Raw genomic sequence first — 27,015 nt, forward strand, 5'->3', positions numbered from 1 at the left:
ATATATTGCAAATCATGTTTAGTGTGTGTGTGTGTGTGTGTGTGTGTGTGTGTGTGTGTGTGTGTGTGTGTGTGTGTGTGTGTGTGTGTGTGTGTGTGTGTGTGTGTGTGTGTGTGTGTGTGTGTGTGTGTGTGTGTGTGTGTGTGTGTGTGTGTGTGTGTGTGTGTGTGTGTGTGCGCATGCTTTATTTTCTTAGCAGTTTTTGTATTGAAAACATGGAAAAATGTGAGGAAATGTAACCATTTGCCTGTTAAAAGAGGGAAACAGAAAGTGAGGAAGTCGACTTTAAAGAAAGAGCAAGCAAGTCTCAGTAAATGTCAAATATAAAGCATGTGTGACGAAGACTGGCCTTTATGCTTGGACTCAATGGAGCCTACTGTTTATTAGAGGCCTGAGAGAGCTTGTGATCACCCAGCCGGCACAGGAGTGGTCTAATGTGTGCCCACTCACCACTGTGGCATCAACACGGCTGCAATTACAAAAGACGGTTGAATCAAACACTGGTGTGTGTTTTGCTTTACCCCACGCTGAGCATTTGGCTTTACTGTCATGACTGCTCATGCTCAGATGCAAACACGAAAATGGAAACACTGAGTCAAGTGAACTCTCATCACAGCTGCAGTTCAAAAGTCTCGTTCGATAAGATGGGAATATAATTGTGTTGCAGATGGATAAATGCCACTGATGAGAATGAACACACACACAGATTTAGACCACATCAAAAATATGGGATTTAAAATAGCATTTGAAGAATTTTTTTTAAATATACTTTGTCCATACAGTAAACGTTAATGATGTCCTATTTTAAACTTAACACACAAATTTTGGAGACACCTGAGACTTATTATCTTAGGCATAATAGGTCCCCTTTAATACAAATCATGCATTAAAAAAAAAAACCTAACTTTGTAACTTTTTTTGTTGTTGTGCTTTCTCCATTTCCTTTTTGTGCTTAACCATATGTGTGAGTCAAATAGACCTGCTAACATCACAATCATAATAGAAATAATGTACACACATTCCACCAAACCCCAGTGTGTCAGTTTATGACCCTAATTGAGAAATAGTCACACAATTTGAAGAAAAACATAAGATGACCAGTATTTCCGACAATTCCAAAACGTGTTTTAGTTCAAATTAACCTGGAACATAATCTATAAAGGTTTCATCAGTGAATGCAGCATTGAGTTTCTGTTTTTTGTGTGTGTTAAAAACACAAATCTATCTATTGTTTGGATAGCTTGATATTTTTCTGAACCCTTCTTGAACAGAGGATCAACCCATCTGACTTTCCTGTGACTTTAGTTGGGCTGTTCATATTTGGACCACCTCATTTGGCGCATGTTAACACATTTCAGAGCCGTCACACTCCTGGGGTCTGTATAAGATAAACAGCATCTGTGCTGCTGATAAATGAGCTGTCTGTCACATGTTTGCTTTTATCACCCCTTCTAAACAGCATTGAGGGCTTCAGAGTCCACCTGCTTCTTACCTTTGTTTCTTAAAGTGAAAACCCAGAAGAATTTAAATCCCTTGGAAAACAAATATAATCTTCAGTGCTTTCAGCGGGAGAGGCACTTCCTAATATTTATTTCCTCAACCAGTAAGCCACTTTAGCTACATCTATGTTGGTGCTAAAGGTGAGATGTATTACTCTGAAGGGGCACATTGAAAAAAAATGGTGTAGGATTTACTTCAGATTTCGCTAGTAAATGTCACAAAGAAACAGCGAGTAACGCATTCATTAAACATGAAATTGTAAAGTAGAAAGACTGAAATACCATTTTCTTGTAAAACGCACTCCAATAATCTTTGAAAATGCATTTTTTTACAGTGCAGTTTATAAGCCCCATCACCATTAAGATGCTTTGGCTATGAATTGTCAAGTCATTTTAAGAAAACTTGAGTCAAAAAAGCTGTGAAAACTTTATTTCTAGTATACTGTCAAGGCCATTCATCCTCATGTGGACCTTCAGCTACTGCACGGCAGCTTTGGGTCACATTGCAGGGTGAACAATTTTCCAACTTCCACTTTCCTGGCTGAAGGCTGCGGGTTGTTTACTGTATGTTGTATCATCCATCTTCCCTTCTGTCCTGACAAGCTCTTCCTGTCCCTGCTGAAGAGAAAACAAGATGCTGTTATCGCAAGCGCTTCACTGTGGAAATGGTGTTCTCTGGATTGTAAGATATTTTGGGCCTTCGCCTGATAAACACTTTTGCAAAACACCCCAGATGCAGAATTTTAATAGTGCTTTAGCACAGCATAAATAACACTTGATGTGGCTTTTTGTAAGCCACTGTTGCATGCACACAAAGACCTGTGCTTTACTATAAAGGATGCAGCTGCTTCAGAATTGCCATCAGTATGTTTGTAGGTCGCCTGATAACGCTGCACTTTGCTCCACTTGAAGCTATTGAAGTGATTTTATACTTTCCTTTTATTGTAAGTTGTTGCATCTGTCCAGTCATAGAAGACGGTTTACTTCAAAACACACTTCCAAGCTGTGGAATCTTCTAGAAAAGCTATTTGTTAGCTTGTGTCACAAAATTACACTATCCTTAAAAAGTTTGGAGGGTTTTTTTAATGTTTTTTTTTAAAGACGTCTCTGATGCTCACAGAGGCTACATTTATTTGATAAAAAATACAGTAAAAAGAGCAATATATTTGTAACAATTTAAAATAACTTTATTTAAATATATTGTATTTTTTATAAATATATTGTAATATAAAATGTAATTTATTCCTGTGATGGCAAAGCTACACTTTCAGCATCATTACTCCAGTCTTTAGTGTCACATGATCCTTCAGAAATCATTAATATGATGAATTGGTGCCGAAGAAACACTTCTTATGTTGAAAACTGTTGTGCTGCTTAATATTTTTGTAGAAAGTTTTCAGGATTCTTTAATGAACAGAACGTTTTTTAAAAGCATTTTATAAAAATTACACTTTTGTAACTGTGTAAAAGTTTTTATCTGTCACTTTTTTCAATTCATTGCTTCCTTGCTTAATTATTTTCTTGAAAAAGGATCTTGCAGACCCCAAACTTTTGAACGGTAGCGTAATTTACCACATCATTTGAGAACCAAGGGGTTAAGGAACAATTTATTTATTTATTGTTTATCATTATCATTATTATATATTATTATATAGTTATGTTAGATTCATATTATTTTTATTTAATACAGTATTGTATTAATTTGTATTAATGAAATATATACAATTCATGCATTAAATGTATAATTACTATTCAATTAGTTTTTTATATATATATATTGGCATGTATTATGAATGCAAAAAAAAATTTTTATTTAGGTTACTATATACTATATGTCTGAGGAGCCTGTACAGTACCAGCAACATCTCTGAATTTGGCACTGGCCCTGGAACTGCCTCTAGTTTTATATCCACATCTGTTATTTCATCTCCATTTAAAGGCAAATCTCCTGCTCTAAAGTGATGACTCATGTCGTTTAGCAGTTTTCCTCTGTGCTGTATAAAAAAAAAGAAGTTTCCCTCTTTGGCGTACTCTAGCTGAAAGAAACATTTGGCAACCAGTAATGCTCAGTCAGCGTATTAATAATCAGCATGCATTTGTCATCTGAGATGGACTTGGCATGTGTACACCATCTCTTACTGTTGGCTGTTGTTGAAAGAATTAGATGCAGAATCTAAAGCAGAGTCAGGAGACTAGGCTTTCTTTGAATCCAGTGCTCATTTTTTCGATGTTATGCATCAATGTAAACCAGACCGCTTTTTGAAATGCTCCACAGCCGAATTCCTCTGCTCTCCTCGTCCTTGACTCTGTTAAAGCGCAACGCACAAGGAACGTCCAAACATTCATTCGCTTTTGTCACAGTTCAAGAACACTCCAAATCTTATTGAATCGGTTCAAAATAATCACGTCTGGACATCACTCAAAAAACGAAACGAAAAGAAACCTAACCAGAATTGGCCCGCGTGAAATTGAGATGCTTTGAAACAATCAGTGTAACATTCCATTTCGAACACAAGATTGTAATCCTTCGCTGAGGAAGGACAGCGATGGCTGTGGATTGTTTCGCTGCCTTTTGCAGGAGCCATATTTAATCAGCGGCTCCCGTTGAATATTCTGCAAATCGGTGAATAATTAAATGAGTATGCGCTGGAACATTGGGTGTTAATGGATGGAGCTTTAAAGACAGACTGAGAGTCTTACATTCAGCAAGCTTGAATAAAAGAGCTGTTCCTGTGCTGCTGTGATAAGCACAGACTCCCTTATGACTGCGTGGACGTCTCCGGTTCTCCTCCTACTCCCGACGCCACAGAAACACATTGGTGATTTATTCCCAGCAGTAAAGGGTGAAGTTTGGGAAGTTTTTGTTTGTATAGAAAGTACGCAAGAGAATTATGGAATATAGGAGGCTGTGGGGAAGAAAAAGAAGGGGTCCTTGACTTCTCTTGCATTCAGTGCTGATGGAGTGAACATTTTTTGCTGGTAATCTGCAGAAATTCAGCCACTTGCAGTCTGAATTCATGTGATATGGATATAAAGACAGTTGATGAAACATCTTTCTGTTGCATTGTCTTTCTATTGCATGTTCTTACAACATGAACAGTGCTGAACAATACACAACAAATTGTTATGAGCCAGTTATTTTAATGAATCACTCGTGAAGACTGAATGAATCGCTAACTAACTCTGTCAGAGGTTCTTGAGTTAATGTTGAAAGCATAGTTCACCCAAAAAAATCAAGAACGTTCATGTTCCACATCAGAAGAAATAATGTCATACAGGTTTGTAATGACATAAAGGGGAGTAAATTATGACAGGATTTTGTATTTCATTGTTAAAAGTGTCCCTTAATGTAAACCTGTACATCATAATATATCAATATCAGTTGTTACTCTATATATTTATTCTTAATATTCAACCGATCCACAATCTGATTTCTGACTTGTAATGCAGCCTAATTCATAAACACACCGTGTCCGTTCGTTGGCCAGAGGAGAACTGGCCCCGGGACTGAGCCTGGTTTCTCCCAAGTTTTTTTTTTTTCTCCATTCTGTCACCTGATGGAGTTTGGGTTCCTTGCCACTGCTTTTGGCTTGCTTAGTTGCGGACACTGAATATTCAACAATATTATTTATTCGACTGCACTGACACTATTGGATGGGAACTGAACTGAGCTGGACGTTGGCATCATTGTTTTCTAAAAGTTTTTTTTGGTAAACCCAATAGTAACCCATACAGAGGAATTTGTCCTCTGCATTTAACCCATCCAAGTTAGTGCACACACATTAGTAATGAGTAGTGAACAGTGAACACACACCCAGAGCAGTAGGCAGCCATTTTCCTGTGGTACCCGGGGAGCGATTTGGGGTTAGTCAGTCATTTCCTGCCGGTATTGAGAATCAAACCCGCAACCTCCAAGTTACCAGTCTTAACTCTCTAACCATTAGGCCACGACTATCCCAGAACTGCATTATAGATTAAATCACATGAACAATGACACTATTTTCTTTCAGAGCTGCTGTACAGCCGAAATGAACTCTGATTTGCATCATTGGATCATTTTCCTGTTATCACTGTAAACCTGCTTTGAAACGAGCTGTATTGTATAAAGCGCAGTATAAATGAAGGTGACTCTAATATATTGCCCAATAATATGTCTTAGTAAGATGATATTTAAATGCTTTAGTAGTGTAATGATCAAAGCTCTTTTTATTGTGGGAGCAAAACATATGAAGCAATGCAATACAAGGATGATTGAGAGATGTACAAATAAATGTTCTTTAAAAGCCTAATGTATCATATGTATCATACAGGTATACACCTGTACCACAACCCGAAGGTGGACGTTTAGAATTATACTGAAAGGAGTTTAACTTGCTAAGAATTATCAATCAGACGACAGAAGGCAACAGGATTTTCAGCAAAGGTTTTATCATCAATTTAGAGGCCTTATTAATATGCATATGAGATATGTCTGTCAGCTTTAAGGTCAAGGATACATACAACATTTTTCTGTTGCGTCAGAATGCATGGCTGCTTTTGAATGGTTGCCAATGGAAAAATATGCTTTTTGTAGCTTGTTCCTGCTGATGCTTGCAGCTAAACCTCGACTCATTGGCTAGAAACAACTATAATAAGTTTCAGCAGTCTCCCTATCTGCAAAAAAGACTTTATTTTTTTGAATAAAACTTTACTGTAGTCTCGCTCTCTGTCTGTTTCTCTTTGTTTCCATCTGTCTTGAGGTGACATCATCCTCTAATATCTCTCCGGTCTGTAGTCGCAGTGTTCCTCTCCATCACATTCTCTTTTCTCCCCTCCTTTAGATCTTTTATTCTCTCTCTTCTGATCTCCTCCTCTCCATACAGGTCTGTTTTGTGCACAACATTAGAGCAGAGAGAGCTAATGTAGTTTATCCTTCTGATTTAAAGCACATGAGTCACAGTTAATGTCTAGGGATAAATCTGATCTCAGTCATTATTAATGGGAGTGTGTCTGTGTCTGTCACTCTGTGTGTGTGGTTTAGCATTTAGCCAGTAGCTGAGCAAAAATATTTTAGTAATATAGAATATTTCAGTCATTAGTCAATAGCTCATTTATTATGACAGTGTTGAATATGGGAAGGAAGTGCCTATAAACAGTCCCTGCTGAAAAGATAAGCTCAAGTCAGCATGAATTTCCAGGCTAGTTTGGATCTGATTGATTTTATGTATTTATTTTTCTTTAATTGATTATTTTTCTTTATAGAATTTCAGATTGATTGATTTTTTCAGATGGATCGCAGGTGAATGCAGTTTCTTAGAGCATGTTAAGATGCCAAAAAAGCATATTTGTCAACCGAAAGTAAACGCCTGAATGTAGTGTAGCAAATGTTATTTTTTAATTGCACAAGGAGATATTTCACCAGAATGAGCTGGCATGTTATCTCCCACACATGCACCCACACGCTAATACCAGCCACAGAATGTACAATAACTGTCCACTGAAAAGCTCTGGAGATATTCCAGCTAAACATAAGCTTATACCTCAAACTTGTGTTTGATTTTGAGTCATCCCTTACTTTATCCCTCAGCTCAGCTATCACCTAAAATACCCCCTTACCTGAAAAATGCACTACTCATCATCTTTGAGTGAAATGACACTTTATTTTTGTCTCTTCCACTCAGATAAGTGAGGATTCGGTGAGCCTCTATTACACGATGGGTGGGGGTCAAACCACGAGAGCTATCGGAAAGGGGAGATGTTGGCAAGCTGGCTTTGAAATGTCTCTTGGGCAATGTATGCTCTCTATTCCCTATTATACATACACAGCACTCAACGCGGTAATGGCAGGAACTAGCTAAAGCCCTCAAATCTGTACTCCCACTCAGAATTTTGACAAGAGGTGACTTGTATGATTGAATTGTTGTTTTTCTGTTGTTTGGTGGTTTCCTCCTAAGTGTTTTTTGATGATACAGGTCATTTCTCGAATGGTTTTTCGAGTACACGAGACCTCTGAAGACTGGCCACTGTGTAGAATACAGAATACAATAATTCATTTTGTGTCAGCTAAAGCTTTGCTTTTGTGAATTTCATGGTGGTTTAATGTGGTTCAGGTTGAGATATTGGATAAAAAGGACCTTGACTGTAAACTTCAGAAGCAGAACTGTTGAAACTTACCTTCAGCCTGTTCTCTGGTCTGTTTTATAGGAAGCTACTGGAACGCGGCGTCCTTCAACACGCCATCTTCGTACCTGCATTTCTCCACTTTTCAAGGAGAAACCAGTGCTGACATCTCCTTTTACTTCAAGACCTCTGCTCCCTATGGCGTCTTTCTGGAAAACCTTGGAAACACGGATTTCATCCGTCTGGAGTTAAAATGTAGGAGCCTGGTTCATGTTGTTTTTGTTTCTCCCTCTTTTTTTATCCCTTTCTCTGTGTCTGTCTGTCCTGCTGCTCGTCTGAATCCCATGGTTATGCACACAGACACACACACACACACACAAACACACACACACACACACACACACACACACATCTGTGAAGTGTAAAGTTTGAAAAGAGGAAGTGCTGAGCAGGCACTTGTACCACCAGGATCAGTGCATGAAGCCTGTCCTCTTTCATTATATCTGCTGGTGGACTTCAGTGTCTGGCTATTGTGTTTAAGTAATTTTGCAGCACTGATTACTGTCCATACATTGGCTTCAAATGTTCTGCTAATTGTTCTCTGTTGAGTATAAATGGAGGCTTAAGTAGAAGAAAACAGCTGAAATAAAACAGACTTTGTAATTGCTTATAAATGTCTATTTACTGACATTTCACAGCCTTTTTTCCTCAAAAATGGCTAGATTATAATGAAGCAGCATAACTGAGGATTTGAATTGTTCGCTGGATAAGAAAAGGCAGCAAAAGAGGCGAATCTCTTTCATGCAGATTGAGTTTTCAACCTATGAGCCGAGCTGGCTTCCTCTTCACACTGTTTACTGCACAATAGGCAATCCGGAACGCAAAAATACACCATTGCGGATAAATCTTGTGTTGCATACAGTATTTCGTGTTTCCTGAAGTGGTTTATTGTTGTCAAACGATTTTTCGCTCTGTTATGTATTACCCAAATGTCTGTGTAGCCTGAATCTTTAAATGCTGTTATGTGCTTTGTCTCCTGTTTCCCACCAGTCAATTGTTCCAGTCTTACCAAGACTGAAGGTCAAAAAAGAGAATAGGACGGATTTAGTATTTACATAGTCACTAGATAATGATTTCCAGATATTCATTCACAAACATACATTAAATTTCAAATGTAGCTTATTTGACCTACAGTAAATGAATATATAAAATGTATAAAATATAAAAATATAAAATATAAAATGTAATCATTTATTTTACACAGATAAATCCTATTGACATATCCTCTCTGAGGTGTTTATCAGATAATCACAGTGACATTGTCTTCTTGTTGCTCTGATTGGCTGATTGCCCTGGCCTGTAATCTTCCTAATACATGCCCATTGTGTTCATAGCTGGTCTGCAAATTGGCCTGAATGAATCAACCTGGTGAACATGGATGGACTGATTACACAATTAACAACTCACTACTTTTTGTCTCACTTGAATCAAATGGAAACTAATTGAAACTATAATATGTGAGCACATTTTAGTATCCAATCAGTGATTATTAATCAGCCAATATAACAGTTAGTATTAAAGGGGTGGTAAAATGCCATTTTCACAAGATGTAAAATAAATCTATGATGTCCCCAGAGTGTGTGTGTGTGTGTGTGAAGTTTTAGCACAAAATTCCCCACATATATTTTTATATAGCATGTTAAAGTTGTCATTTTTTGAGGGTTTGCAAAAAAGCACCGTTTTGTGTCTGGCCCTTTAAATGCAAATGAGCTGCTGCAGAGGGCGGGGTCTCAAGAGCTCATGTGCATTAGCACCTCATGCAGACACTAAAGTGACAGAAACTGTTCTGCCTTTAATGTTAAAACGGAGTCAGACAAAGATGGAGAGACTCAAGAAGAAGTGACAACATGTAGAATGCAACTGGACATCTCTGAATGGATAGTTGATGAATTTATGTTGCTGATGTGGAGTTAACTATCTTCAATTAGCATATTCTGTCATGGCAATCTATAAATCGCTCAATAGGAACTGTTGTGAGATGCGCAGAGTGACTTTCTATTGCATGTGAAAAGATGGATGCTAAAGTTTGAGCTGACTCACAAATGTACTCTTATACAACAACTTTTCCCCTTCTCAACATGGACTGCGTGTTCCCGGGGGGGCGGGGTTTATGTACATTTTAGGGTTGGTGATGTCACTAGCTTGGAGGAATGTCGTGCAGTCCCTACCAGCCGTTTGTTGTAGTCCTTTTCTTTAAAAGCAAATATCTTCTTTTGCTTGAACTTTGAGCGTTGTAACTTTGCAGATGTTGTTTATGCTCAAACAGCAAAATTACACACTAACTAAAGTTAGAAAAGTGAAATCATACTTTACCACCCCTTTAATAAATAAGAGCTACACAAAATCTTTTTATTATTTTTTTTTTATTGTAGTTTTTTTATATATATATATATATAATATAATAGTAATGTTTATTTTAATCCATTTACTTCTTATTCTATTATTCGGTTTTGTTGTATCTTGTTATATATTATATTATATTATATTATATTATATTATATTATATATTAAAAACTTGAGTAGAGACTGTGAAATATCCAGCTATTAATCGACTAATTAAATTATGTTACATAATGTATTCGTGAAATATTATATAATATAACTTTTTATTTTATTAATTTAACTTAATTTATAAAATGTTTGTTCTTTTCTTTTTATATTATATTATAATTTTATTATATTATCATTTGTTGTTATATTATATATTATGTTATATTAATTATATTATACTTGATAAAATAATAATATAAACATACAAAAATATTATAGTGTTGTTTGCCTGGTGATAATGTAGTGCTTCTTAGAAAAATGTTTTCTATTTGCATGCCACTGGTTAAAGTTATGCGAGAGTTCCATTATGAATATTGTGCTCTTATAGCAGGAAATCCTTCCCTCAGTTCTTACACTCTCACTTACACACAATCCTGAGCCAGGAGTGTGTTCTCCAGCCGTCTCCCCAGGCAGTGGTGTATCTCTCAAGGGCTCTGGAGACGCACACGGAGGGACGCTGCTTAGTGGCTCCATTTGTCAAATTCACACCTCCTGCAGTCTCCCTGTCCTCATCTCTGAGGCACGAGGGAACGCGAGGGTTATGGTGAGGCAGAGGACATCACATTCCCTGCTCGCTCATTTACACACATTCCTGAATCCATACATAACCCATTATTTTTACACCCTACTGCTTTACCCTTCCTTTGGACTGTGAGGAGAAGCAAATCTTGTTCTCTTCCCTCCTTTTTTAAATAAAAATAGGGCAAAAATGCTTCAGGTGAGACAGAGCAGAGAGAACAGCAACTCGCTTAGTGCCTTCTCCGAGGATGGTGACAGCAAAACATCAATCACTTGATGAAGGAGTGCAGGGAAAGACGGCCAACTGGGCATTATGCATACAGCACATGTAAAAGTATGTCCGTGGAGAAGACAGCACTTCCCTTTCTGAGTGTTTGTGCTGCTAGCTGGGCACGGATGCATACAAAGTGGCCCTGAATGAGCTTGCCATGGTCAGAATATGGAGGAAACAGGAAGGCATTAGCTCGTTTTGCCCCAGCAGTGGCACGGCTCTCCAGAGAGCAGAAGGTTATTGGCACCAGAGATCACTGAGGGTCTCGACATGACAGATGGGCTGACTTTCCATACGCAGCTCTCAATCAGAAGCTTTACTCAGCTAGAGGGTCAGTGTATAAGTGAAAGGGGAACTGAAAATAAGCTCACATGAATTTTTAAGTATTTCTTCTAGAATGCCATATTAAATGGAGACTTTTGCTCAAGTGTCCTACTTCTCACAAACTGCAGTCTGCTATCAAAAATCAAATTTTTATGTGATTTAATGCGATTTAAATATGAACATTTCTCGTTAAATTCTTCTGAGACCAAATTATCTGTGCTATGCTACATACATTAATTTTATAGCTTGATAATGTGTTAAAAAAATCTTAATTGTGTGTGTATTTTAAGGAAATTATATATATATTATTTTAATGTTTTTAAAATAAGTCTTTCATACTCACCCAGCCTGCATTTATTTGATCAAAAATACAGTAAATACTGTTACATTTTTTAAATGACTGCTTTTTTTAAGTGTAATTATATACTATGGTGGCAAAACTGTATTTTAGCAGCCATTTTTGCAGTCTTCAGTGTCACAAAAAGTTGTGTCTCTTAATGTTTTTATGGATCCATGTTTTTTTAAGGATTCTCTGATGAATAGACAGCTCAAATGAACAGCTTTTATTTTAAACAAAAAAAACAATTTAACATTGTAAATATCTTTGTCACTTTTGTCACACCATGTAATGCATCCTTGCTGAATGATTTTATTTCTTTATATTAATTTCTTTAAAATAATATATCTTACTGACCAAACAAGTAGTCCTGCCCTAGAGTCACAACATTGGTTGAGTCAATATTGATATTGATATCAGACCATTTAAAAATAGGACTGCAATACTATTTAGTAGCACTAGTGTCACAGAAATGAGACGTTTTACCATTTTTCTGAATGTTAGAGTAAGAAAGAGAGAGCTGGAGTTATCTGAAAAGTTGGGGAAGATGCTTTGAAAACCTCATCGACCTGTCTCATGAATATTAATTAGGTGATGTAACATTCACCCAGTAGTTCTAAATAATTGAAGCCAAGTGGGTTCTAGCTATATTAGGGCATGAGTTCTTGCATTAAAGAACATCTAAACTAAGCATGATAAGTCAAAGACGTCAATCTAGCACGTTTACTTTGCAAAACAATTAGGATTAGCACTTACCTTTGGCCTGTTCATTGAGTCTTCTGCCACTCAGTCGTAATGCCATTGTTTTACATGTGGCGGCTACAGTTTTCCCTCTTTGCACCGTTGCCAAGCAAAACAAAGCTGTTAGAATACAATGATTATCTTCCAAAAAGTTGAGAGCGGTCGAACTTCGCAAGTTGCAATGATTGGTGCGCCCCTGAGAGCGTACAGTGAGGTTCAAGAGTGCATTTGTGCTGTTGTGTGTGTATCAGTGTCTGAGTCTAAGCCTCTGTGTCTAAGCTTGTCGACCGCACTGGTGGGTCATCTACAGCGGCACCCAGCGTAAACACTCCAGAGCTTTTCTCTAAAGCTGGATATTCACCTTCTGCATGAATCCTTTCTGAAAAGAAGAGTAATCAGGCCTGGCTGCAGGCCTGTGTGTGAGATTAAGAGTGTATTCGGGCCAGTTGTGTGTGCGCTTGTGTGTGTGTGTGTAGGCAGAGGAGCAGATTGTGAAATTGAAGCTCTCCGCCTTTTTTCTAGCCTTCCATTATGTCTCATCGATTTATGCCCTGACTCCTAATCCTACTTCCTTATTTTGGCCTGCCTGGTTTTCTTCAGTTACGGCTCAAAACTGAGGCCCAGTGAAATCCACTCGAAGCATGAAATGAGTGGAGGGCAGCGTGTTGGGTTACTGTCGAGTGGGAGTTTGATTTCAGTCATACACCTAGATTGGCTGCTCTCTGCATTCGGACTTGGGGCAGCATGCTAAATTAAAAGCCTTTTTTTTTTTTTTTACTGAACATTTTATGCATTATTTACAGCTTTAAATTGAATGTTTCTATAATTGTATCTCCAATATTGTTGTGACTAATCTCAAATTATGCAATTATGCATTATTATGATGAATTATTTAATGAAACCAGTTTTCTTGCAGTGTGAATGTAGCTATTATTGTGTGTTAAACACACATGCTGGTGCCCTTGAAATGGTTCTAATGATCATGAACAGAAAGAATGACGCAGTTTTAATGTCAAGTTACAGTAACAGTGTGATAACTGTATTAAATACATTTTTTATTGGATCTAAGCAGTTTAATGTGTTATTGTAAAAATCAAAAGTTCTTCTACTGTAAATATATACACTCCCGTGCAAAAGTTTTAGGGTAATATTTGTTTTATGTTTTTGAAGTCTCTTATGCTCACCAAGGCTGCATTTATTTTATCAAAAATACTGTAAAAAAAATTATATTTTGAAATATGGTTTCATTTTAATATCTTCAGTTCACAGTCTCCATTACTCTGTCACATGATCCTTCAGAAAAATTATTCTAATACCGTATGCTAATTTGTTGCTCAGGAAAGATTTATTGTTATCAATTTTTTTTTTTTTTATGGAAATCTTTTGTATCATTAATTTTGTTTCATTTAAAGGTAGGGTAGGCAATTTCTGAGAGTCTAGCAATAGCAAGCTAGCTTTAAACGCATAAGATCCGACCCTCCCTTCAGAGCGCTCTTTAAAGCCACGTCTCCTCCAAAACACATGAACGCACACATGCAAAGCATCACGAGAGACGGTGTTAAATTACCTTAAAGAGTTCGTTCACCCAAAAATAAATGACTTTCGTTCATCTTAGGAACACAAATTAAGATATTTTTGATGAAATCTGAAAGTTTTCTGAACCAGCCATAGGCAATGTCATTGTAACGTTCAAGTCCCAGAAAGGTAGGAAAGACATCATTAAAATAGTCCATGTAACTACAGTGGTTCAAATGTAATGTAATGAAGCGACGAGAATACTTTTTTACTGATCGGATTTTTTTGGTCCTGAGACTTTCACAGAAGATATATGTAAAAAAATAAAAATAAAATAAACAACCTTTTAGACCACTTCTGATATTGATTGCTATCAGGATGTGAAGTGTTTATGAAAAACATGACCTTCCCTACATTTAATGCCTCCTTGGTGAGTAGAAGTATTAATTTCTTTCTTGTAGAAAAGAGTCAAAAGTGCATTTCATTTGGAATATTATGAAGCTTTTTTCTCAAAAAACAAAATGTCATCTGTAGTGCTGACTGCCAATGAACTCTAAACCAAAATCCTTAGATTCACGATTGGTTTAATCTCTAATATCTCTCTCTTTCGGTCTTTCTGCTGCTGCCCTCTGTTGGCATCATCTAGTACTATCTCCCTACTGTAACTCTAGCCCTAGCCCAGTGAAAAGAGAGCCTCTCGATGGATGATTGAATGATGGGTGGACGGACGCCCACATCTGCTGCTTCAACTCTATTTCATCTCAAACGCTCTCTGCCACTCCCTCTCATCTCTGCTGAGGAAATCTTGACATCAGTCACCATTGAATATTCATGCCTGATTTCAAGGCATAACTGAGCTTATAACTCTCTCTTTCTCTTTTTCCCCACTAAAATTATTTATTAAGCTTCACCAATTCATGTTTTATACTTTCAAGCTTTTCAGTTGGATTCACTCAAACAGTATGTATGCAGTCTAACTGCTTCCTCTTGTGTTTGAAGTGTTTTCAAAGGAAACTGGTGTTTAATTACAGTGGTTTCCTATATTTGTTCAAACTCAAATCCATTGTGCTGTTTCTTTCTTTAAAAGGCAATATATTTTGGGGTTAGCACACTGGAACGGTAAAATCCCAGTCAGTCCAACCCAAAAATTAGATTTTTCTTTTGGCTTCGCCGCATAAAAATTGCACAGCAAGTGGGAGCCTTTTCTAAGACTGCCTCTTTTCCTCCAGTGCTTATTATAAGTCATGGAAGCCTGCACTGCATGTCTACACATCACACTCTTTGGACATGGAAATAGCTGTTGGGCTTGTCAGATCTTCCCAAAAGTATCATTATTATTTTTTAGTCCAAAGCAAAGCTTTCTGCCTGGGTTTTTGGCTGAATGTGGAAATGGCTTGGATCCTCTGTGGACTCAGATGCTGAGAAGATCCTTAGTCTCTCTTTGATGCATCTTTAATGAAGTGGAGGCTCTCCGGGGGCCCGAGGGAGAAATGGCAATGTGACTCTGCAGAACACCTGACGGCTTGTGTGAGAGTCAAGAGCTCTCGCAAAATCCGTTGACAAACGCATGAGAAAAGCATCAGCGATTGATAGGGTCCAGACCCCTGAAATATCCTTTTCCATTACATTGGAAAACAAGCAATAGAAAGAAAAGTAAAAGGCATACGACTGCCTTTCACCCAAAAATGAAATTTACTCTCCCTCATGTATTTCAAAAACTGTAGGACTTTCTTTCTATAGAAGATATTTTGAAAAATGTTCCAGTGTTTTTTGTCCTGATAATGAAATTTAGTGAGTTCCAATGTTGTTCCAGTGGACCCATCTGACTTTCATTGTACACTGAGAAGCATTTAGTGTAGAAACAATTTTCATTCAGAATAATTACATAGATTTGTCAAGTAAAACCTTGAATTAAACATTAAAATTGGAAGTAAAAAGACTGAAATAATCTTGTAAAACGAAGGCCACTTAGTTCAGTCACACTTTATATGATGTGTCTTTAACTATGCATCAACAAATAATAATTGTTATGGACAATGTATTTATTGTGTTCATGTTGTATTGCAAAACACTTTAGCTGCTATTGAAGTGGGGTGCTGGTAAGTTTAGGGACAAGTTTGGTGGTATGGATAGGTTTATGGGTGGATTAAGGGAAGGTTCAAAAGTGTAATTATAGATGCTAATTACAGAATCAATCACAGCTGTAATTACATGCATAAGTCCAATGCAAAAACGTGTGTACACAATAAGTGCATTGTATCAAATTATTATTTTAAAATTTAGTACATAGTAAAGACACTTAATATAAAGTGTTTGTTTTATTTACAACAACGAAAATGTACAAAAACAGTTAAAACATTCATTTTTGGGAGAACTATTCTTTTAAATGTTCTTTGGCTGTACTTAGCTTGGTTTAAAGTCCCCTTGTAATCAATGATTTTATTTCTTAAAACTCATCTTTGATCACCAAAATTACATATTTAAAGTTTTTTTCCTGGGGAAAACAGATTCTTCATGCTTTAAAATAGCTTGAATGTAACTCTACATCCATGCTTCATTTAGTATACGTGGATACATGAATATGCAAATTAGCCCCGCCTCCACTCACTCACACCAGATCAGAGATCCACTCGGCCAACTTACTAAGGTAAAGGCTGCACAATGGTATCACTCTTTACAATGATGGACACATAATGGTAATTAATATGATTAGCTTTTTGCTTGACTGCATTATCAAACAGCTAATAATATGTTGCTAATGATAAAATATACCGGGATAACCAGGCATCGCTCAAGACTCCCCTGCTTTAGAGCATATGATATGCTAAAGCCCGACGTCGCGTTGATATGATTGGTTACAAGGTAGTTTGTGACGTCAGAAACACCAGCAATTTCAAACCGCGTTTTTGAGACTGCCTTTTTTTCACTGCAGTTTTAAAGAGAAAATACTTGGCAATGGTGTTGACATGAATTTGCACCTGGTTTGTCTTAAAGCATATATTAAAAACATCACATATAATGTGACGCATAAACAACATTAAAAGTCTGATTTTCACCACAGGGGGGCTTAGAAAATTCTGATTTAGTGCATTATAATTTCCTTTGACAATGCAGATACCATATACCATTGTAAATTAGCATTCACCATCCATATAAAAGTCATTTATGAGGTATTTTGAAATGCATCGGGCCATAACTGCTCTGTTGGTTTGGTAGATCTACTCTCAGCCAGTTTGGCGGGCGATCTAATACACCCATATAAACACAAACCCACTTTTTCACTGTCATGCTGTTTGGCTTGTTGGTTTTATTTAGTTTTCCTTGTGAATGCAAGAGCAGCAGTCCACAGAATGCCCTCAGTTGTGGACAGCGGAGCGGTCCACACACATAAACAAGCACACACTCAAGCGAAACGCTCCCCAAGAACAGTGGCACACTCTTGATGCTCATGCTGGCCGGCCAAGTGCAGGAAATCCAATTACAGGGATCAGAGGCCTGAGAATGGTGGAGCAGCCCGAGTCCAAACTACACACCTGCCCTCTTCCTCCCTCGCTCGCTCTCTCTTTCTTTTGCCATCTCTCTATCACAAATGCTCTCGAATAGGGATTCGTTTCGTTTTTTAAGTCTCCCTTGTTGTCAGTAGCTTGTTCTTTTAGTTAACATTTCTGCTGAGGTGTGTCGCATCTACTGTGGTCACTGTGGAGCTGAATATTTGTATTCTGAAGGCTGAATCGCCAAATGTTGCATTGTGTGTTTAATCATTTTCTGCATTGATTTTTCCCGTGTTTTACCCGTATTTTGAATGTTGCACTGCATTGTTATTTAGGTTTAAACAAGATGTCCGTAAACTTAGCGGATAATGTTTTGGCAGAACATTACCAGTACCCTTTCTAAGGACTTGTTTCTTACAGTATGATCTCCTAAGCTTTCTTATTTATATTTAACTGAATTAATGATGGGATTTTGCTGGTTATTTCGCATATGTTTGGTACTGGTGGGTTTCTTTGATTGTTATTTTTCAAATGTTTCAAACTCAAAGACTTTTCACTGTTTTATGAAGGTCATATTACAACATAATGTTTTTGCTATTTTCCATTTCACTTTTTTTTTTTATAGATTTTATTGATTTACCCCTGTCCCAAGCCCAGACTTTCAATCTTAGACTATAAAAAAATCCATGATAAAAAGATTAAAATAAAATGTATTACAGTATATGTCTAAGCTATGATAATTAAAACAAAGACTTTTTCATTTTTTAAATATGTATTTTGTGAAAATTATTAATATACTTTTTTCAAAAAGTTATATAGCAGAATTTTGATGACACAAAACATCTGTGCCTCTGATCAATTTCAAGCTGTATTTCTATGCCATATATATACAGTAGTCAACATATGAAGTGGATCAAAACCTTTCATCAAAGTTATACATGAATTTTGAACAATACCAGTTCTTGTCTTAGGAGAACTTTGATCAACTTTTTTGATCCACTCCAAATGTTGACTACTGTATATATAGGCTATACATACAGTACATACATACAGTACGTATGTATATAAATATAAACACTTTTAATTATAATCATCATTATTATTATTAATAAAGATAATAATGATGACATTTGGGTCTGGGTCTATTGTATGTCCAGTGTTTTGTTTTGTAAGCTTGAATATATAATGTATGTTTATTTGTGTTAGCATGTGTGCTCATCATAACTGAGCTAAAACATGCCACAACTGCTCTGTTCTGTTGTTCTGATGGAACAGACCAACTGTATGGCGCTCTGCCTTTGCTCACAGACAGAGGTCAGGTGTGCTGACTGACCGTGTCAGTTTCCTTCCTCTAGTTCAGAATCTGAGATGAACAGGTGGCTCTGTGGATCCCCAATTCCCAACATCTGCATCATGTCGTAGAACAGTAAAACAGCACCCCCTACTGAGAACACTCACTCCAGAAAACAGACCTCCAAGAGCTTCCACGCTGAACGTTACATTGGGTTTCTTTGGCATAAATAACATAAATAAAACTGACTGCAGGCAGCTCACAATAGCAGATATTTGTAGAAAAAAATATGTAATGGCAGAAATAAGTTGTTTTTGTGTTTGGACAGTCTACTGTATCCCTCAGCTGCCACACTTGGTATCATATCACAGCACTACTCTTGGCTTCCTAGATGATGACAATAGCAGTGGCCGGCTATCACTGCAGGCTAACCGCGCTGCCGACACAAAGCAGATCCAATTTAGTTCTTGCCTTCAGCGTCTGTGCAGCCACAGTAACCCCTGCTGAACGGAGCCGGTCGCACCAATACATTTAAAGACATATTTGACTAGAAGCCAGGTTTGTCCTTTTAAATAATTTCACTTCAGTGTGAATTTTTTTTTCTTGGCTTTGTACAGTGTATATATTATTGTGTGTGTCATGTTGTTAATTGTAAATTTATATTTATCCCCATGGTGCTATAAAAGTCATGAAAGCCCTCATTTTCATCTTGCAATCTGGAAATGTCACTAAACTGAGCTAAACTTTAGATCATACATTCTGACCAATGAGGGGAATTTTTGCGTGTGACTTTTATTAACACATTTTGTTCTGTTTTGAAATGTTGCCTTGTGAAAGTGCCCGGACCAATAAGAAAATGCAAGTTGCTTATGCTCACCAAGGCTGCATTTATTTGTTCAAAAATACAGTAAAACAGTTATATTGAAATATTATTACAATTTAAAATATTTATTTATTTTTTAAATTTGAATAGATTTTAAAATGTAATGTATCACTGTGACAGCAAAGCTGTGTTTTCAGCATCATTACTCCAGTCTTCCGTGTCACATTATCCTTCAGAAATAATTTTAATATGCTGATTTGATTCTCAAGAAACTTTTCTAATTATTATCAATGTCGAAAACCGGTGTGCTGCTTACCGTTTTTGTAGAACCTGTGTCTTTTTCAGGATTCTTTGATGAATAGAAAGTTCAAAAGAACAGTATTGATTTGTAATAAAAAAAATTGTAACAGTGTGTAAACAGTCTTTATTATCACTTTTGATCAATTTAATGCATTAGGGCTGAATAAAAGTAATAATTTGTTTAAAAACAAAAAAAAATTACTGGCCCCAAAGTTTAGAGTAGTGTATATGTAGCTATGCATATGTAAATGAGCTGTGTACATGTGTATTCTGCATTGAAAAAAAAATTTGTGAATCAACATCAAGGGATAACAGTCTCAAAATTTCTTATATATATATATATATATATATATATATATATATATATATATATATATATATATATTTATTTATTTATTTATTTATTTAAGAAATTTTTAGACTGTTATCCCTTGATGTTGATTCACAATTTAGGTATCATGAATAATTATGAGGCACTGTCTTCTCATCAGATATACTATGCAGTCATTAAACACAATCATACTAGCGCTTGTGTCTGAGAGTAGCATTGGATTGAGGGTGAACACTGTTGCTATGACATTTCTCGGGTGTCAGGTGGATGTTTCTAAATTTATCAAGGGTTAAACCCAAAGAGGCCTGGCCCTCTGGGGCCAAACATGACAGACTGTACCAGAGCAGTCATGGCTCAACCACATCTCGCCTCTCTTCTCTTTACTCCTGCCATAAATACAGCTGTCAATCTTCACTGTTTATGTAGGAGAATATGCAACACTGACTCATTAAAAGCAGTTGTGGCTTAAAATGAATTCAGCACAGTGAACAAACAATCTCCAGCTCAGTTTAGAGGAATGTTAATGACGTACCTGAGTGAGGGAGTCTGATGAGTTTGGTAATTCTGCATTTTAAGTCACAACATTGGATTGTTGTTCTGCCAAATAATTATTGAGCAAAACAATAATATATGAACATTAATTGAGGCTGCAGAACTAGCGGCTGGTGACATTTCAAGTGATTATGCAGTCAGGTATTATTGCAGTAGGTGGATTAAAATGTTTAAATGTTTAAATTAAAATGTCAGGAGAGTTAAATTGGGGAGCGATAACATTTTTCAACACCAATTACAGTTTCAAAATACTTTTCTTTTCTTTTGAAAAACATAAATGAATGAGCATTATGCATTAATAAAGATTTAAAATGAACAATACAAACTGCATACAATACATAGAAACCAATCTGAAAAGCAAACCACCTCCTTTAAGGTAATGCACATTTTAAAACTCTGCCCACATCATTTTTTATATACATTTTTCTTATTTTTCATATAATATTATTAGTTACACTTTATTTTTAAGGTGTCATTACTTTGTACTTAAATAAGTGCTGAGTAATATTAATGGTCACACTTTAGTTTAGGTTCCAGTTCTCTCTATTTACTAACTATTTACTATGACTTTTGACTTAATAAACCCGTAATTACTGCTTATTCATATTTAGTTAGGTAGTTGTTAAGTTTAGGTATTGGGTGGGATTAAGGGATGTAGAATATGGTCATGCAGAATAAGGCATTAATATGTGCTTCATATGTATTAATAAACCGCCAATATCCAAGAAATATGCAACTAGTTAATCAAGAGAATTAAGTGTTACCATATGAATTAACTGCATGTAGAGTTACGGTTAGTTTGGTTTAGGGGTAGCTACTTGTAATTATGCATAATTTACTGTTATTCCTAGTGCATGTTGTAACATGTAACTATGTCACTTTAAAATTAAGTGTTACCAAATTATTTAATTAATATTTTTATATTTATTTTCCCTGGCAGTCAAAAGTTTGGAATAATTATGCTTACAAACCCTGAATTTATTTGATCAAAAATAAGTGAAATAAGATTAAATTTTACCGTTATAACTGCTTTCTATGTGAATATATTTTAAAATGTAATTTATTCCTGTGATGGCAAAGCTGAAATTTCAGCATCATTACTTCAGTCTTCAGTGTCACAAGAACCTACAGAAATCATTCTAATATGCTCAGTATTATAATAGTTTAAATGTCTCTCTGTCTGTTTGTTTTTCTCTATAGCCCCAATGGTGGTGTCGTTTTCGTTCGATGTAGGAAACGGGCCGGTGGAACTGAACGTGCAATCTCCTGCCCCGCTGAACGACGACCAGTGGCATCGGGTCAGCGCAGAGAGGAACACTAAAGAGGCCATTCTTCAACTAGACCAGAAATACAAGGAGGTCAGACCTGCACCTACACAGGGACACACGCGCCTGGAGCTCTACAGCCAGCTTTATGTGGGTAAGGGCCGCATGCACGTCCACATATAGAGTATATATGGATTCATGTGGGTGAGGACTTCAGACAAACACACTTTTCCATACGCCCACCCAAGAGTACTGAAGCCCTAAGCCTGTTCATACTTACAGTGATATTGTTCACAGTAAAACAGTTATGATCAATAAGTTATGACAACATTACAACATGTGTATCAATGCATTGCAGTATTGATATATTGTTTTTACATTGCTTTTTTAACTTTTTTTTGCGTTATACAAGATTCAAGTCATTTTTTTAAGTCAGTGTAATGTAATTTAAACATTCAAGTTTATTGTACTTCAAATTGTACTATTGATATTCATAATCCCCTCTGGTAAAGTCATTGAATATGTCAACAAAATGCAAGAATAATTTTGAACCTTGTTTTTTTCAATGGTCAGATTTGTCACTTCAAAATATATGCGAATTAGCTCATATTTAATTAGATATAGCCTGATTAGAGGGCGCTTCTGGTGTTTTTCATTCAGCAAGACACCACATCACAACTTTCTGCACATAATAACTTGATAAACACTTTTTGAAGTTCCTTAATAAATGTACATAAGCTTCTTTGACATCTTCGCGTCTGACTTGATCTCCTCCACGATCTCTAATTTCCCGCCTTCACTAACAGCAAGTTGATCGATAACGAGTTGTGATTGGATGGTCATTTTGTTCTCCAAAATATATGACGAGATTGGCTACCTTTGATTAGTCTATTCTCACGTGACAGAAGACTGCTATACTCGCTTTTATATGATCACCTAGCAAAGACAATTTAGGAAAGAAGAAATACGGGACAAAACAGGAACTGTCCTGGGAAAAACAGGACGTTTGGTCACCTTACTTAAAATAAAATGTCTTTATTGGCATCAATGGTTCCAAGAACTTTTAACATTCATATAACCTTTCCATTCCACAAAAGGCAACTTCTTTATAATGGAAAAAGTTTCTTTGGATTATTAAAATGTTCTTCACACTATAAAAAAAGTTGTTCTTTTAAGAACAGGTGACTGAAATCTTCTTTGGGGAACCAAAAACGGTTCTTCTATGGCATCGCTGTGAAAACTCCCTTTTGGAAACTATAGTTTTCGAGTGTACACAAAAATGGCTCAATTCCTCCCGAATCTCTCCATTCTTAGATGTTCTTTTGAGTTTGAATTATTCTCTCTTCTCTCTCTTCACTTTCTCACTCTTTTTTCCTCTCTCTCTCTCTCTTGCTGTTTTTGCTGAGAAATCAGCTGTTTCTCTGAATTCTCGAGCACAGCGCTCCATGTTCTCGTGTGTCTGAAAGTGAAAATGTATTTATAGTCAGCAGTCTAAATGCAGGTGTAGCTGTTAAAACCTGCACTTAATGACATGGAACCCTGGGGAACCTATTCGCCTCCGTAGTATGAAAAAGTCCACTGTAAAGGAACGGAAGTTGAAAATGGGTTTGACTGAATATGGCTGAATAATGTCTCAGGCACAGCAAGGAATGTGACTAATAATGGTTTCATGTGTTCTATGCTAACATTAGCAAGGAGTTTTTTATGGCTTTAAAAGTGTGAAAAAGCTGTGTCACTCATGAGGCAATTATCTCTTGAACAGAACAGCTTTGGGCTTTCATTGTGCTATTTTGGCTTTGACTTATTCTTTTCAACTAATGACTTTGACGCTCATTAAGAAAGAGGAAGATAATGCACCCCTATGGCTCTCTTGAGAAAGCTTTTAGAAAGCTTGTCTAGCTTGTGTATTTAAAGTTTTGAATTCAAGAAAAAATTCCAGGTCTCCAAAAATGAGCTGAAAGCTCAAGTTTTGAATTGATATTAAAGTTATTCATTGATTTTGTAAAGCAAAATTCTCCAACACAGGAACTATACTTATTTATTACTATTAATAATAATACAGTTTGTTCTATAATTGTATTTTAATTTTTCATTTATTTTAAATGTATTATTTCTAAATACAATACAAATACAATGATTTTATGTTTTATAAACACACTCCGACATCTGATCTGAAAAATTACTCTAAATGTAGTTTTTAGTTTTTTAATTACCTAAAGGAAAGAATTTTTAATTATTTGAGTACAGCGAAACAATAATCATCATCAATATTCACCTACAAATTTCTAATATTGGTACCACTTTATTTTAATTTGTCCTTGTTATGTTACATGTATTTACTATAGTAATAACTATAAACAAGCAGCAATCACCGGGGCCAAGCGCAAGCAAGACGACAAGACATGCCAAAGTGGCTGGGAGTGTGAGACCCACTGCAGCAAGGAGCAATTAAAGACATTTGAAGATGAATTTTGGCAAAATGGTTGAAAAATCACATACAATAACTAAAAATATGATTATCACTTTCGACCAATAGGTGGCGCAGTTACGAAACTGATGTGATGTGGTCAGAGTGAAGTGACAATGACACATACAAAGTTTGGTGTCAATATGTCAAGGCATTGCAGATATAAAGCCTGAATAGTCATTTTGGCATCATGCCTCAACTTTGCCACTGCGGTATACGAAAACGGTTTTGTCTATCGACACGAAATCCATAACTTTTACTCGGCACAGTCTGGAGATGACACGATCCGATTTTGGTGAAAATCGGACGTTCGGTCTAGGAGGAGTTCGAAAAAGTAGGTTTTAAAAGAAAATAAAGATGGCGGACAGGAAGTTTGGCTGACTATGGCAAAATTGGTATCTATGTTTTCAGCATAACCCAAGGAATCTATTGAGATCAGTGTCATTACTATAGGCAAATTTATTCAAAAGTTATTAGCATTTTTGGAAATTTCATTATAACTTTTGACCAAAAGGTGGCGCTGTCTCATAAATTTTTGAGTACTTTTAGGGCGTTGTACTGATGACCCATACTGAGTTTCGTAACGATACGTTCATGCGTTCATAAAATACAGCATTTTAGCACATAATTCAAAATGGCCGACAGCCAAAATGGCCGATATGGGAAAATTGGATATCAGTCAACTCAGCACGACGCCCTGAATCTAACGAGACCACTTTTGTGATTTTTGGACAAACTGTTCAGAAGTTATAAGCAAAAACATAAATTCTTCATATCTCCGGACCAGTAGGTGGCGCTGCGCCGAAACGCAGCATGTAGCCTCAGGTCATGCTTGTGATGACATGTACCAAATTTGGTCTGAATCCGATAAAGCGTTGTGGAGATACGGCCTTACGTCTGTTTTCGCAAGCGCTACGTAAAATTTATTTGCGTGGTATTCGAGAACGGTAATTCGAATCAACTTGAATTCCATAACTTTTGGTCGTCAAGGTCTGGAGATGATCTGGTTAATTTTTCGTGAAATTCGGAGCAACGGCCTAGGAGGAGTTCGAAAAAGTAGGTTTTTCGGAAAATTCAAAATGGCGGGAAAACTATTATGACGGAAAATGACGTCATATGGTGCAGTCGAATCGTCATGAGCTCAGGAATCAGAGGAAAAAAGAATTTTGTTTCTAGCCCTTGTGGTTCAAAAGTTATTAGCATAAACATGAGTGAAACTTTGGACAGCTGGTGGCGCTAGAGGGAATGAGTTGGAGACTCCAAATTTGCTATGGTGATAGTTCAGGCTGTCCTCTATCACTGTGCCAATTTGTATAAGTTTCCCGCAAACGGTTCTATAGGCTGCCATAGACGCCCAGTCGGAAGAAAAAAAAGAAAAAAAAGAAGAAGAAATATAGCTGCAAGCAGCAATCACCGGGGCCAAGCGCAAGCAAGACGACAAGACATGCCAAAGTGGCTGGGAGTGTGAGACCAACTGCAGCTAGGAGCAATTGAAGACATTTAAAGAAGAATTTTGGCAAAATGGTTGAAAAATCACATACATTAACTAAAAATATGATTATCACTTTCGACCAATAGGTGGCGCAGTTACGAAACTGATGTGATGTGGTCAGAGTGAAGTGACAATGACATATACAAAGTTTGGTGTCAATATGGCAAGGCATTGCAGATATAAAGCCTGAATAGTCATTTTGGCATCATGCCTCAAATTTGCCACTGCGGTATACAAAAACGGTTTCGTCTATCGACACGAAATCCATAACTTTTACTCGGCACGGTCTGGAGATGACACGATCCGATTTTGGTGAAAATCGGACGTTCGGTCTAGGAGGAGTTCGAAAAAGTAGGTTTTAAAAGAAAATAAAGATGGCGGACAGGAAGTTTGGCTGACTATGGCAAAATTGGTATCTATGTTTTCAGCATAACCCAAGGAATCTATTGAGATCAGTGTCATTACTATAGGCAAATTTATTCAAAAGTTATTAGCATTTTTGGAAATTTCATTATAACTTTTGACCAAAAGGTGGCGCTGTCTCATAAATTTTTGAGTACCTTTAGGGCGTTGTACTGATGACCCATACTGAGTTTCGTAACGATACGTTCATGCGTTCATAAAATACAGCATTTTAGCACATAATTCAAAATGGCCGACAGCCAAAATGGCCGATATGGGAAAATTGGATATCAGTCAACTCAACACGACGCCCTGAATCTAACGAGACCACTTTTGTGATTTTTGGACAAACCGTTCAGAAGTTATAAGCAAAAACATAAATTCTTCATATCTCCGGACCAGTAGGTGGCGCTGCGCCGAAACGCAGCATGTAGCCTCAGGTCATGCTTGTGATGACATGTACCAAATTTGGTCTGAATCCAACAAAGCGTTGTGGAGATACGGCCTTACGTCTGTTTTCGCAAGCGCTACGTAAAATTTATTTGCGCGGTATTCGAGAACGGTAATTCGAATAAACTTGAATTCCATAACTTTTGGTCGTCAAGGTCTGGAGATGATCTGGTTCATTTTTCGTGAAATTCGGATCAACGGCCTAGGAGGAGTTCGAAAAAGTAGGTTTTTTGGAA

At 36.7% G+C, this 27,015-nt stretch overlaps 1 protein-coding gene across 2 annotated transcripts in view; it reads left to right on the forward strand.

Annotated features, from left to right (window-relative positions):
• The window catches only part of cntnap2a (contactin associated protein 2a), a 357,512-nt gene that overhangs the window by 286,913 nt on the left and 43,584 nt on the right, over positions 1-27,015 (forward strand). For both annotated transcript variants that reach the window (XM_079601641.1, XM_079601642.1), the window contains exons 16-17: positions 7,683-7,853; positions 21,904-22,122. In XM_079601641.1, coding sequence (XP_079457767.1) covers positions 7,683-7,853; positions 21,904-22,122 — 390 coding nt within the window. The remainder of the gene's footprint in view (positions 1-7,682; positions 7,854-21,903; positions 22,123-27,015) is intronic.

This window comes from Phoxinus phoxinus, assembly GCF_949152265.1.
Source record: "Phoxinus phoxinus genome assembly, chromosome: 24".
NCBI lineage: Eukaryota > Metazoa > Chordata > Actinopteri > Cypriniformes > Leuciscidae > Phoxinus > Phoxinus phoxinus.